Source organism: Diplotaxodon limnothrissa, linkage group LG15 (genome assembly GCF_057381915.1).
Source record: "Diplotaxodon limnothrissa isolate DT_005_m linkage group LG15, D_limnothrissa_male_GT1.1, whole genome shotgun sequence".
NCBI lineage: Eukaryota > Metazoa > Chordata > Actinopteri > Cichliformes > Cichlidae > Diplotaxodon > Diplotaxodon limnothrissa.
The window spans coordinates 43,391,860-43,404,722 of record NC_140610.1 but is presented as its reverse complement, the minus strand read 5'-3'; the positions used below and the strand labels follow the sequence as shown (position 1 = coordinate 43,404,722).

At 43.7% G+C, this 12,863-nt stretch overlaps 1 protein-coding gene and 1 pseudogene across 1 annotated transcript; both read left to right on the top strand.

The window, feature by feature from the left end:
* The first annotated feature begins 2,051 nt into the window (after window positions 1-2,051).
* Window positions 2,052-3,922, top strand: LOC146618074 (collagenase 3-like; annotated as a pseudogene).
* A 3,313-nt stretch (window positions 3,923-7,235) lies between these two features.
* On the top strand, window positions 7,236-12,236 carry eef1b2 (eukaryotic translation elongation factor 1 beta 2). Its single transcript, XM_085371847.1, has 7 exons — window positions 7,236-7,368; window positions 7,730-7,852; window positions 7,927-8,059; window positions 8,130-8,196; window positions 8,370-8,495; window positions 11,916-11,983; window positions 12,111-12,236. Exons 1-7 carry the CDS (start codon window positions 7,289-7,291, stop codon window positions 12,195-12,197), a joined length of 684 nt encoding a protein of 227 aa, XP_085227973.1. The 5' UTR covers window positions 7,236-7,288; the 3' UTR covers window positions 12,198-12,236.
* The last annotated feature ends 627 nt before the right edge of the window (window positions 12,237-12,863 follow it).

Below are 12,863 nucleotides of genomic sequence, written 5' to 3'. Positions count from 1 at the left end.
CAGTGCAAACAGGCCTGTGTTGATATGAGCAGACTCTTTCAGTTGTGTCCTGGTGTTCCCAGTTTTTCTAGCACGTTCCGAGCCTGCCAGGTCAACCAGACAGAGCTTAGAGGAGCGGACAGACTTAAAGGAAGAGTTCTTGCTGTTGTGGCAGGATAACACGACCTGAAGGGTGAGGATGGTATGAGAGCGACTGGAGCGCTCGTTCATTCCTGTGGTGCTGGTGTGCCGCAAAGCATTTCCCATCTTTACAATGCTGAGCAGCTCCTCTGCTGAGGTGATAACAACCTCTTCAGCTCCCACCACCACTGGAATCACACAGAGACTTTTTAGTCAATGAAACAAGACTGTTGCTTCCCCTGTAGGCAGACATTCACACAAAATGCCTAATCTCACTGGATCATTTATCATTCACTCATTAAATGAGCTAAAAACAATTTTACATATTATTACAAGTAGGTGCACCACAGAGCCGCTGACTGTAAATGATTACACAGTATATAATATCTTTTGCGGTACTTGTGATTTCTCCAGTGCGCTCTCTCAAACTTTTTATCCTGAAATACATAAGTGTTAATAATATCACAACGGTCTATCAATAGGATGATACTCAGATGGATGGTCGAAAATATAGGACGCAGTTTGTCATCTCTGAAGGTGTATGGTTTCTACTTTTTTATTTCCACTCTGAATACTAAAATATAAGTAAAGTAAAGGTAGAAAAAGTTGATTACCCGTGTTTCCCCTCTCATCTTCCCTGATATGAAGCTCTTTGTGGGTGGTCTGCCGCTGCAACAGGTCTCGTAGTTCCTCCTTGTACACCTCAATGTAGGAAACCTTCACTGTGACATCCACAACATCACTTTCCTTCGTCTTCTCCGCCAGGTATATGAACAGATCCTGGGCTGCACGGTCAATAATTCCCCCCTCTTCATGTATGGAAGGGTTTGGAAAAAGAGAATTACGGTTATGAAGTTAGAAAGTTCAGATGATTAAGCTCTGTGTTGGAGCTTAACCACATTTTTTGGTTAAACTTCACATTTGAAGAAAAGCTATCTGGAGCATGTACAAACTGATCTTAATCTCTTTTAGGGCTGTCAAAATTGAGAGCAATCAAAACAACTGCTGTATAATGCCCTCCGCTATCTTTGTTTATAGCATGACTAAAATGCGTCATCGTTTTAGAAAGTCTGTGTTTTCGAGTGTCCACACTGCGAAGGGACAGCTCCGTTTTGAAATGTATGCATTTTCGAGAGTGTTTTCCCTTGGGGAAAGCACCGTCTCAGTGTGGACAAGAGGCCAAAACGGAGAGAAAACAATGCGTTTTCAAACAAAAACACATTAGTGTGGACGTAGCCTCAGTGTGTCCTATACCACCCCATCAGTGGAATCACCTTCCTGCAGGGGTCTCAGACAAATCATCCTCCGGGTACTTCTGGGTAGCTCTTCAAAGATTCAGACATGGCTGTGTTATTATTTCACACATCGTAACACGGCGTGATTGGTAAACAGAAGCCTGTCCTGGAAACCAACTAAAACTAACGTAAAAATACGAACTGTAAATCTAATCTGTCAAAAAAATTGTCAGAGGAAAGTGTTCTTCCTTGAAGATTTGAGTAGTTTTTATTGTATCTTTGGAAAAGAGTAACTCTGACTTCACCCTGAGGTCTAATCTAGTCACTAATCCATCAACAACACTTTGATTTCCTGTGGAGAACACAAAATCAGGAGAGTGCACTGAAGGCTGATGATTGTCCAAGTAGAGAACTTCCTAATGTGATTTTTCTCATGAAGATTTTCCCCATAAACCGCGGTAGCGATGTGGCAATATGTATGCGTGATGTGATCAAAACCAGACTTCCTCTGTGATCCATAAAAGGACCGCTTCCTCGGTGACAGCAGGTAGTCACTCAGCTCCTCCAGCCTGTAGCATATATAAGAGCTTCTCGACCACCAGCCTGAGACATGAGGAAGCATGAAGATTTTGAGCCTGAGTGCTCTGCTGAGCCTGGCACTCAGTTTACTGTGTGCCGATATCTCAGCCCAGAAAGATGCAAGTTTGGCAAAGGTACTATATACCTGACATGTCTGTGGCGAAGGTGGATGACTCCATAGAGAAAGCTCTGCAGGTGTGGGCCAAAGTCACGCCCCTGAGGTTCAGAAGAATCTATAGCAGCATTGCTGACATCATGATCTCCTTCAGCCGCAGTGGTGAGTCCACAAAGCACACAGTAATATTATCCCATAAAGACCAATGCAATCTTAGGTGTGTGTGTTTAGTCTACCCTGATTACCCTCCAACAGGTCATGGTGACGGCAGCCCCTTGGATGGCCCCGATGGCAATCTCCCCCACGCCTTTGGCCAGGCACTTGGGATTGGAGGAGATGCCCATATTGATGATGATGAAACCTTCACATTCCACTCAAACACAGGTGACTCTGTGACTTTGTTCCTGATTACTGCTCAGGATGTGGCCTGACTACCTTAAACTGTGACCTGTGGTTCTGAGTTTCTGCTCTAGGCTACGTCCTGTTCATGGTCGCTGCTCACGAGTTTGGTCACTCTCTGGGCTTGTCTCACTCTGATGACCCTGGCGCTCTCATGTATTCAATGTACTCATACAGTAACCTGGACACCTTTGTTCTGCCCTGGGATCTTAAAGGTATCAAGTCCCTTTACAGTGAGTCTTCACTTCTTCCTTTATGAAAAACTTTCAATTTGACCAAAACTTGTGGTAACACTCTACAACACAGTCTACAACTAAGGGCATAATTTCCCTGTAATTTTATTGAATGGATGCCATCAATTATATTTATCTATAAATAATTAAAAAACACTGTACTTTTTCGGGGTCATATTATGGAGTGACTTAACCTTGGCTAACTTGAAGGTATTTTATTACAAAGTTTAGACTTGCTCTGTCATTGTGAAGCTAGATGGGCCTACAAATGTTGAGTCATTATTTGATTAAGCGAACTTGTGCACTAGTTTGTGCACTAGCTTGTCTGTGATGTCACATTGATGAAATGACCTCCAGGTCCAAATGATGACCCCTAGGGCGCCCGTCAAGCCCGACGCCTGCGACTTGACCCTGGTTTTGGACTGCAAGGAGAGATGCTCTTCTTCAAGTGCAGGAAAGTAAAACAAATCCATGTGGAGCGTTTTTCTCCATGGTGTTGCTGAGATGATCATTTGTGTGTGATCAGGTTCTTCTGGTGTAGCCACCCTCAGCTTGTGACCCCTCAGCAGGCTGTCATCACAAACTTCTGGCCCGACGCATCAGTTATCATCGACGCTGCATACGAGAGCCCACAGTCAGACCGAGTCCTTCTTTTTAAAGGTCTGTGTCCATCTGCTGAAGCACGCTTCATCCCTCCCTCACACAGGTCCGCGATGAAATCCTCTTTACATCTGTTTGCAGGCTGCTGCGTCTGGGCGTTCAGCGGCTATGACCTCGTGACCGGGTATCCTAAATCCATACCCAGCTTTGGTCTACCCACAGCAGTGGAAAAGGATGCCGCCCCCAAATGACCCACAGACCAGGAAGACTCTTTTCTTTGTAGGCAGCAGTTACTACAGGTATGTTCAGGTCACACCTGGGGAATATCTTGCCTAATCCCATTTCTCTTCCAGCTGTGACGAGGCCAGGGTGGACATGGACGACGGAAACCCCAAACAAGTGGATGACACCTTCCTGGAAATGAGCTCCGGAGTGACAGCGGCTCTGTTGTACAGAGGTGAGCATCTGTCCAGCTGTTTTCAGGGTCTTTGGGCTGTAATGCAGAACAAACAGGTGACGTGTGTCCCACAGGTTTCTTCTACCTGTACAGTGGACCATACATGTACGAGTTCAGCCAGAGGACGGGGAAGCTGCTCCGTGTGCTGAGGAACAGCTACTTCCTGTCCTGCTTCAAACTCTAGACCCATTGACAAGTTCACACAAAATCCCAAATTAAAGGAGAAGAAGAGCCAATCATTTTTTAATGATTTCACTGAGCTCAGGTGTTTCTGTAACGTCACTGCTTTATAAAGTTTTCAATATAAATTTCCCTGTGGCACAGTCGTCCTTGTTTATTTGCTGCAAGTCAACCTGTGAACATCACACACATCAAACACAAACCAGTTACCGTATTTCCCGGACTACAAAGCGCACCTGAATATTAGCCGCACAAGCTAAAATCAGGGGGAAATCCTGTTTTGTACATACATTAGCCGCACCTGACTAAAAGCCGCAGGTGTTTCAATGTTGACTTATCATATGTAAGAGAATATGCACAAAGCGAATTGTCAGGAAAGAGATGGCTGTTTGGAGACACACCCCTTTTATTAATATTTTGAAAAACAAGTTACGGGTACATATTTGCATAACTTTTTAGGTATATGTACAAGTAGCGGTAATTACAAGTACGAAACATGTACTGTGCTTCATAAATGAGTAACAAATGTAGTACATAACAATAACCTACAGCACACCAGAAAAATAGATTCGGACTACCTTTTAGGCTCAGGTGCAGCGACACGGCTTTAACAAGAAGAAAAGTCAGTCATTCACCACCATCTTTCTCTTCTTCCCGCGCACTAAAACCACCAAAGTCCTCTTCTCCAGTGTCGGAAACGAACAGGCTCAGGATGGCTTCGTCATCCACTCTCGGCTCCTTTCCTTCGTTGTCACTTTCAAAACCAGTGTCAGAGTCGAACACCCTCAGAAGGGCCGTGGCGGTGTCCTCTCCATCATGCAGCAGTCCAGCCCTTCGAAATCCGTAGGTGATCATGGATGTTTTCACACTTTTCCACGCTGTCAGAATCCACCAGTGGAGTTGAGCATAACTTGCTTTTCGCAAGTTTATCGCTGCTCGTCATCCACGCCTCCCGCTGAACGCGTAGCGCTACTTTGAAGTTTGTTTTTCGCGCTACTTGTACGGCACTATGTTGCCTGGCGGACGGACATGTGACCAACATACCACTCTTAAACCCCGATACTGTGTGTCTGATCACATGCCCTTCTGCCAGGCAACGTAGTGCCGGACAACAGCGGAACAAACAAAACAAATCACCTTACGATATCACAAAAATCATGGACAATCCATAGAAAAGCCGCACCTGACTAAAAGCCGCAGGGTTCAAAGCTTGTGCAAAAAGTAGCGGCTTATAGCCCGACAATTACGGTAAATACATCATGTCTAGGTGTGTTACAGCCTGAGGTGGCACAGGTACACACTACGGTATTTAAGGGACAAGTACAACTTTACTTGAATAAAGGGGCAAAAATACTTAGAGTACAAAACCAGTACCTGTACGTTTCAGGTGATACTCATATCAGAATATGGTAACACAAACTTTATTTAAACTGAGGGTCTGACTGAACATCTGTATTTACTGCTGCCTCCACACTTGGACAGGTAAACGAGAGTGTACAGTGGGGTTTGGCAGATGGAAGAACCACAGAACTGGTAGTAGTGGTGCATCATGGGAAAGAGAGTCAGTCAGAATTAAATTAATGAAATAAATAAAAGTTTGTTTTAGCAGGTTGGTCAATATGTAGAGTGGAATGAGAGTGCCCTCTCCTGGACCTGTGAACAAACTGCAAGCAGCTGCTGATCTTACTTTGAATGGAAACACTGAGTTTGAACCACACAGACAGCCAATGAAAGTGAAGCTGGACAGGTGTGAGTCACACCTGTGGGTAACCCTGGGACAGGTGACAGAAACATCTGCTTTCATATGTCGGTTTGAGGACTCACAGCTATCTTAGAGACAGGAAAGTAATGCAGTGCTTTTACATAAACGCTGTAGTTGTTTGTTAATGTCAGTGATGTCATTATAAAGAGCTCATCATTTAGAGCAACAGAAGGTGTGATCTGATCAGAGGTTTAAACCAGCTGTGCGCACATCTGTTCAGGTACAAAGTGTAGCAGCGACCATCTCCTGTTGTGTCCTGAGCCAAGCTTCAGGTGAGTCTGACTAGAGGCTCAGAAACAGGAAGTGAGCTGAGAACTGTTACTGTTACCAGAATTGTATTGTGTAGTACTTTACAGTAGTTAAATACTGTACTAGGATCAGTTCAAGTAGAACTGAAATAAAAATGGCTGCGGTTACAGAGGAGTGTGATGTCTGAACAGGATAAAACTGATGATCTTCACTGAGTGTGCTCTTATTGCGTGCCTGCAGGAAGGCTAGTGTTTGCTGTTCTCCAGAAAAAGAACTAGAAGAACTGCAGGTCTGAGTAAAACAGACCTGCAGTTCTTCTAGCCCTGACTGGCCAGTTGATGGTGTGCACTCTACTGAGGTCACATTTTGGGATTGCCAGGGATCGCTCGAACCCCCACAGCCGTTACTGAGGTCACATCAGTCTGATGACCTGCTGATTTCGATACCTCAGCTTCATATCTGTCACTGACTCTGACCACCTGCTCCCTCTCACCTGCCTGTCATAGCCTGTCTCAGGCTGTGTGATGTCATCAAAGTGCGACAGTGAAGACTGATCTGCATGATTTTATAACAATACTCTGAGTGAATGCCGCTGCTGCTGATGAAGATGATGTTATGGTCATTGACAGCAGCGTCCATCTTACTCTCTCTGGAGATCAGGCTGGAGATGATGGAGATGATGATATACAACATCAGTGACATTATCTGTGACATCAGACAGCAGGATGAAGTTTATGTAAGATGAAGGTCTGACTGTTGTGGGTGAGCTGTGGGTGATGTGATACTGATGCTGATCCAGGACTAGCTGAGCTCAGGTACACGATGAGATGCAGAAACACTGAAGCACCCCAACACCTGCAGGAGGAGTTACTTTATCAGGTTACTGAGGAGGACTGAGACATCGCCATCATGAAACGGACCATCGATTATTCATGTCTGACTGATCTGACATCAGTCAGAGGAGCAGCTGAGCTGGATCGTTGCTGCTGGTGATGAAGTAACCGTAGATACATACAGGTAATAATTACTTTATTTACACAGCTCCAAAGCCACAGTCTCCTCGGTCTGCTCTAATGATTCACTAAATAAGGCTACAGAGCGTGCTGCCTCTTCATTGGTCGCTCTTTAACGTTTGTCACGTGTCCTGAGCTGGACTCGAACCCGCGCTCTCCGGCTCTTGTCAGCAGATGTTTTTAAATAAAGTTGGACTGGGAACGCCTTCCTCCTCCTCCCTCCTCCTCGGGGCGGAGCGCCAGCACTCCTCTGAGGAGGAGTCTGTCTCCTCCTATAAAGAGGATCCCCGCTCCTCCTCCTCCCTCTTCTTTCTCCTCCGGCGGATCCTCGCGGTTCCTCTTCATCATGGGTTTCGGTGACCTGAAGTCAGCCTCCGGCCTCAAAGTGCTCAATGACTTCCTGTCCGACCGCAGCTACATCGAAGGGTGAGTGCCGGGAACCGCCGTAAAGCGGGAGAAACTGCGACCCAAAATAGCCGTCATGTTGGGTCCATGCTGAGCTAACAGTTAGCTGCCTTGATTAAAGCGCTAAAGAAAGGAAACCGGAAAGGGGACGGTAATCTGGCGCGAGAGGTGCACCAGTCTTGGAAGGAGGGGTAGGGTCCGGGCCGATGCCGTTTTTATTCACTTCCGTTTGACGTGACAAGCTGTTAGCTTGTTAGTCCGTTAGCCGCATGCTGCTAACGGCTGCGCGCCGCGAGGCTGCGCGCTGACTCACGTGGACTGAGTGAAGTCCTGCACCTGCTCTTGGAGTACCCCTAACCAAGGTCATGTGTTCTCTCCTCAGGTACGTACCCTCCCAGGCTGACGTGGCGGTCTTCGAAGCTATTTCGGCTCCGCCCCCTGCTGACCTGTACCACGCAGTTCGCTGGTACAACCACATCCGGTCCTACCAGAGCGAGAAGAGCAGGTGAGCGCTGCTGACATCATGGGGTGAATACCGGTGTGCTGGCGGCAGCAACTAAGCCCCGCCTCCTGTTTTAGTCTTCCAGGTGTGAAGAAGCCCCTGGGTCAGTACGGGCCCCTCGGAGTGGCCGACACCACCTCAGGCTCCGCCCCCACCACAGCCAAAGACGAGGACGATGATGACATCGACCTGTTTGGTTCAGATGAGGAGGTGAGGAGGTGGTGATGTCACCATGACGCTACAGTGTCATGGTCACTCTAACCTGAGTTTTGTTTGACAGGAAGATGCTGAGGCGACCCGGCTGAAGGAGGAACGTCTCGCCGCCTACGCTGCCAAGAAGTCTAAAAGTAGGTCCGCCCCCCTCGCAGCCAATGCATAATACAGACTCTGTGATGATTAACCAATCACCATCTTTCGGCTGACGCCTGATGGACGCCTTTTCTGCCTGACGAGTCCCACCCTCGCACGGCTCGTGGCTCGCTCAGTTTCCACAGTAACTAACCACTCCCCTGTCCTGCAGAGCCCGCAGTCATCGCCAAGTCTTCGATTCTATTGGACGTGAAGCCGTGGGACGATGAGACTGACATGGCGAAGCTCGAAGAGTGCGTACGCAGTATCCAGATGGACGGGCTGGTGTGGGGCCAGTGTGAGTACTACTGCATACACTACTACACACACTACTGTGGGGTCAAAGTATTACACACAGGGTTGGAGTCAGTATTTGGATAGATGGGCTGGTGTGGGTACTGCACAGAGTAATACTACTGGTAGCACTGCAGTAGCATTACAGTAATCATTGTACCAGATGATGTGGTGGTAGTAGTAGTGTCTAACACTCGGAGCAGTAGTGAGGTACTGATCAGTACTCTGTCAGTTCAGTCATTGATAACGCTGTGATCATTGGTTATAGATGAGTACTGATGGATCAATGGAGCTGATCAGTTATTGGGTGGATCAGTATACCTGTGACACCTGAAGTAATGATTATATATCATTACAGGCTAGGGCTGGGCCATATCATACCGTTCACGGTAATGCCGGTATAATGTTGGGCAACAAAAAGAAAATGAAATATCGCGATAGAATATGGGAAAAACGCGCATGCACAGTGCCTTTGTTTTCATACGCACATGGTGCCAAAAGCATGACTGAGAATGAGAAGGGCGAAAGTTGGTTTGTAAAAATGCTGCAACCTCAGTGGTGTGGAACTGGTTTAGCTTTCGTCTGTCAGATACACAACAAAGCACTATTTTTGGTAGAGCATGCTAGCGGGCCGTCGTTATTACCATGTTGTTTGGAAAATACGGCACACTTAAAATCAGTCCTTTGATTCTTCTGAAAATCGACAGAGCCCCTTATAATCCCGTGTGCCTTATGTATGAACTCTGGTTGTGTTTACTGACCTCGAAACTATTTTATGTACACGGCGCTCGAAAATCTGTCAAATGTTTCAGTACGACTTTGCTAAGCTACAAAGTCGCACCGCTTGATGGATTGTCGGAGCATTACGGCTATCGTAAGCGGAGCGATACGTACTGTGCTTTGACATTGTGTGTGTGTGTGTGTGTGTGTGTGTGTATAACCTCTTAAGTGTTGTGGACATTATACATGGTTATGCTGAGGATATGTCGGCCAGTTTCCACTGGAAATGCCTTTTGGTTAAACTGTCAGCGAAGAATTTGCATTTGCACTGTTAAATATTTATATAACTTTGATGCACATAAAAACCGGCTGCTTGTTGAAGTGAAAATACTACCACAATTCTCCAAAATCCTAGAAAACCTGTTTAATAAACGATTAGACAAATTCTTAGATAAATATAAATTACTCTCTGACAGTCAATATGGATTCAGATCAAAAAGATCAACATCTCTGGCATTAATCGAATCAATTGAGGAGATTACGAATGCTATAGATCAGAAACAGTATGCAGCTGGAGTATTTCTGGATCTCAAGAAAGCATTCGACACAATCAATCATGACATATTAATTAATAAACTGGAACGGTATGGGATTAGGGGGGTTGTACTGCAATGGGTGAAAAATTATTTAAGTGACCGGAAACAATTTGTGAAGCTGGGTGTCCATTCCTCATCATGCTTGGACATTGCTTGTGGTGTTCCACAAGGCTCTGTACTGGGTCCAAAATTATTTATTATTTATATAAATGATATTTGTAAGGCATCTGATATATTAAAATTAGTATTATTTGCAGATGACACAAATATTTTTTGTTCTGGGGGGAATCTAAAGGAGCTGCTGGATACAATTACTTCAGAAATGTGCAAAATTAAAAAATGGTTTAACAGGAACAAACTATCGCTAAATCTAAGTAAAACTAAAATTATCTTATTTGGGAATTCCCTTAGAAATGCACAAGTGCAGATTCATGTAGATGGTGTGGAAATTGAAAGAGTACTTGAACATAAGTTTCTTGGTGTGATTATAGATGATAAATTAAACTGGAAGTCTCATATAAATCATATACATAACAAAATTTCAAGAAGTGTCTCAATCTTGAGTAAAGTAAAACACATTCTGGACCACAAATCACTCCACATTCTCTATTGTTCCCTGATTGCACCGTATTTGAATTACTGTGCAGAGGTTTGGGGCAATACTTACAAATGTTCGCTATCATCAATCTTTATATTACAAAAAAGGGCCATAAGGATAATCCATAAAACTGGTTACAGAGATCATACAAATCCACTATTCTTAAAATCAAAAATTCTAAAATTCACAGATCTGGTTCATTTTCTCACAGCACAAATTATATATAAAGCAATAAATAACCTGCTTCCTGACAATATTCTAAAAATGTTTTCTAAAAGGGAACGGGGATACAATTTGAGGGGGGAATTAAATTTAAAACATCCTCGTATCCGTACAACATTAAAAAGTTTTTGCATCTCTGTGTGTGGAGTGAAGCTGTGGAACAGACTAAGTAAAGATATGAAGCAATGTCCAAGCATGGCGCAGTTTAAAAAGCGGTTTAAGGATATGGTTTTTACAGGGAAAAGGTAGAGATTTGATAGGGTGTTCTTGTCTAATATTTTCATGTGTGTGTGCATGCACGGGTTTGTTGGTGTGTGTGTGTGTGTGTGTGTGTGTATGTGTGTGTATGTGTATATATATATATATATATATATATATATATATATATATATATATATATATATATATATATATATATATATATATATATATATATATATATATATATATATATATATATATATATATATATATATATATATATATATAATATAAATAAAAAATTGTAGGCTGTGTATCCTTGAGGTGTTAATGGGGTTATTGAAAATGTGTATATACGTATGTATGGATAGATATTTAAAAAAAAAAAAAAAAAAAAAAAAAAAAATTACACATAACATATAATGTAATTGCAAGGAGGTATTTCTGTAGTCTATTGATACTAGATAGTGGAAAAGGGGTGGGATTAAATAAGCTTATGCTTCTTCCTGCTCCTTTTTGAACATGGACGTTATTTGGAGTTGTGGTTGCTCGTTTTCCTTTTGTTTGCTTTGTTCATTTGTCTCTTTTAATTCTATTTTTTTTTTATACTTTTTCAACATGTTCAAAATAAAGATTCAATCAATCAATCAAAATACATTGTTTTTATTTTTATTTGTTTTGCCCTAATAAAGTTGTGGAGTTGTAAAGTATTTTGTCTCGTGTCAATTATATCGTCAGTTATAGCGTTATTGCAAATTTTTGAATGTATATCGTGATAAATATTTTTGGTCATATCGCCCTGCTCTAGTACAGGCTCATTTTGATGTTCTGAACTGTTTATTGATAATAGGTTATTGATCAGAGTGGGTGTGATTCCTGTAGACACATGAGTGTGTGTGTGTGTGTGTGTGTGTGTGTGTGTGTGTAAGTGTAATATTGATCAGGCTCACTGATGATCTAACTCACCATCTTTCGGCTGATCACTGATGGACTCGTATTGATCTGAGAGCTTCTGATCACTGACCAATAACCCGATGGCTGCAGCTTGTAGTCACTGATCGATAACTTTGCTTAATCTGTCCTGCAGCCAAACTGGTTCCCGTGGGTTACGGCATCAAGAAGTTGCAGATCAACTGTGTGGTGGAGGATGACAAGGTGAGTGGCCTGTTACTGCTTGTTGATCAGGTGTCTGTCAGGTTGATTAGATCACCTGTGACACACCTGCAGCAGTAAATGCTGTTACCTGTGTGTGAGCTCACCTGTGTGATGTCACCTGTCTCAGGTGGGCACTGACATCCTGGAGGAGAAGATCACGGAGTTCGAGGACTTCGTACAGTCGATGGACGTCGCTGCATTCAATAAAATCTGAAATAAAAGCTCTGCACCATACACTGTGTCTGACTCACCTGTACACACACTCACACCTGTGGTTAAGGGACCTGTAGCACTGAGCAGGTGGAGCTCAGGGGTGCTTTCAGGTAAACTCAAAGGTGATCCTAAACTCAGGTGCAAGTAAGCCTAAGATTAAACCACTAAGGCTACGTTCACACTGCAGGCGAAAGCGCATCAAATCCGATTTTATTTTTGACCCTATGCGACCCATATCCGACCATGGTATGACAGTGTGAACAGCACAAATCCGATCTGGGTCCCTTTCGTATGTGGTACTGAATCTGATACATATCCGATGTTTTAGAAAGTGACTACTGTTTGAACGGTCATGTTGCATTATATCAGTCTTTTACGTCACTGACACAAGACAGACACAAATTATCAGTGCCCGAGAACACATCGCCAACGCTTCCTGGCCATCCAGTGTAGATGTCAGTGAAACTGTTGGGAAGACAACGTTGGAGAAACGTGAACATTTTCTTTGTTCTGTATAATCTGCAGATTCTGACAGAAATCTGCAGCTATCCTTTGAAGCAGCGCTCCTCTAAAACAGCAATAAGGATCATTATTAGGTTATCTACATTATTATGTAAATAACAAAATAACTTCAAGCAAAAATTTGCGAAACGTAAAGTCCAAAGTC

Excerpts from the sequence above, each read along its gene's own strand:
- eef1b2 (XM_085371847.1), top strand. The coding sequence starts at position 7,289 with ATGGGTTTCGGTGACCTGAAGTCAGCCTCCGGCCTCAAAGTGCTCAAT. Across the intron at positions 8,060-8,129 it reads TGTTTGGTTCAGATGAGGAG|GAAGATGCTGAGGCGACCCG; the intron begins GTGAGGAGGTGG and ends TTTGTTTGACAG. Across the intron at positions 8,197-8,369 it reads CGCTGCCAAGAAGTCTAAAA|AGCCCGCAGTCATCGCCAAG; the intron begins GTAGGTCCGCCC and ends CCTGTCCTGCAG.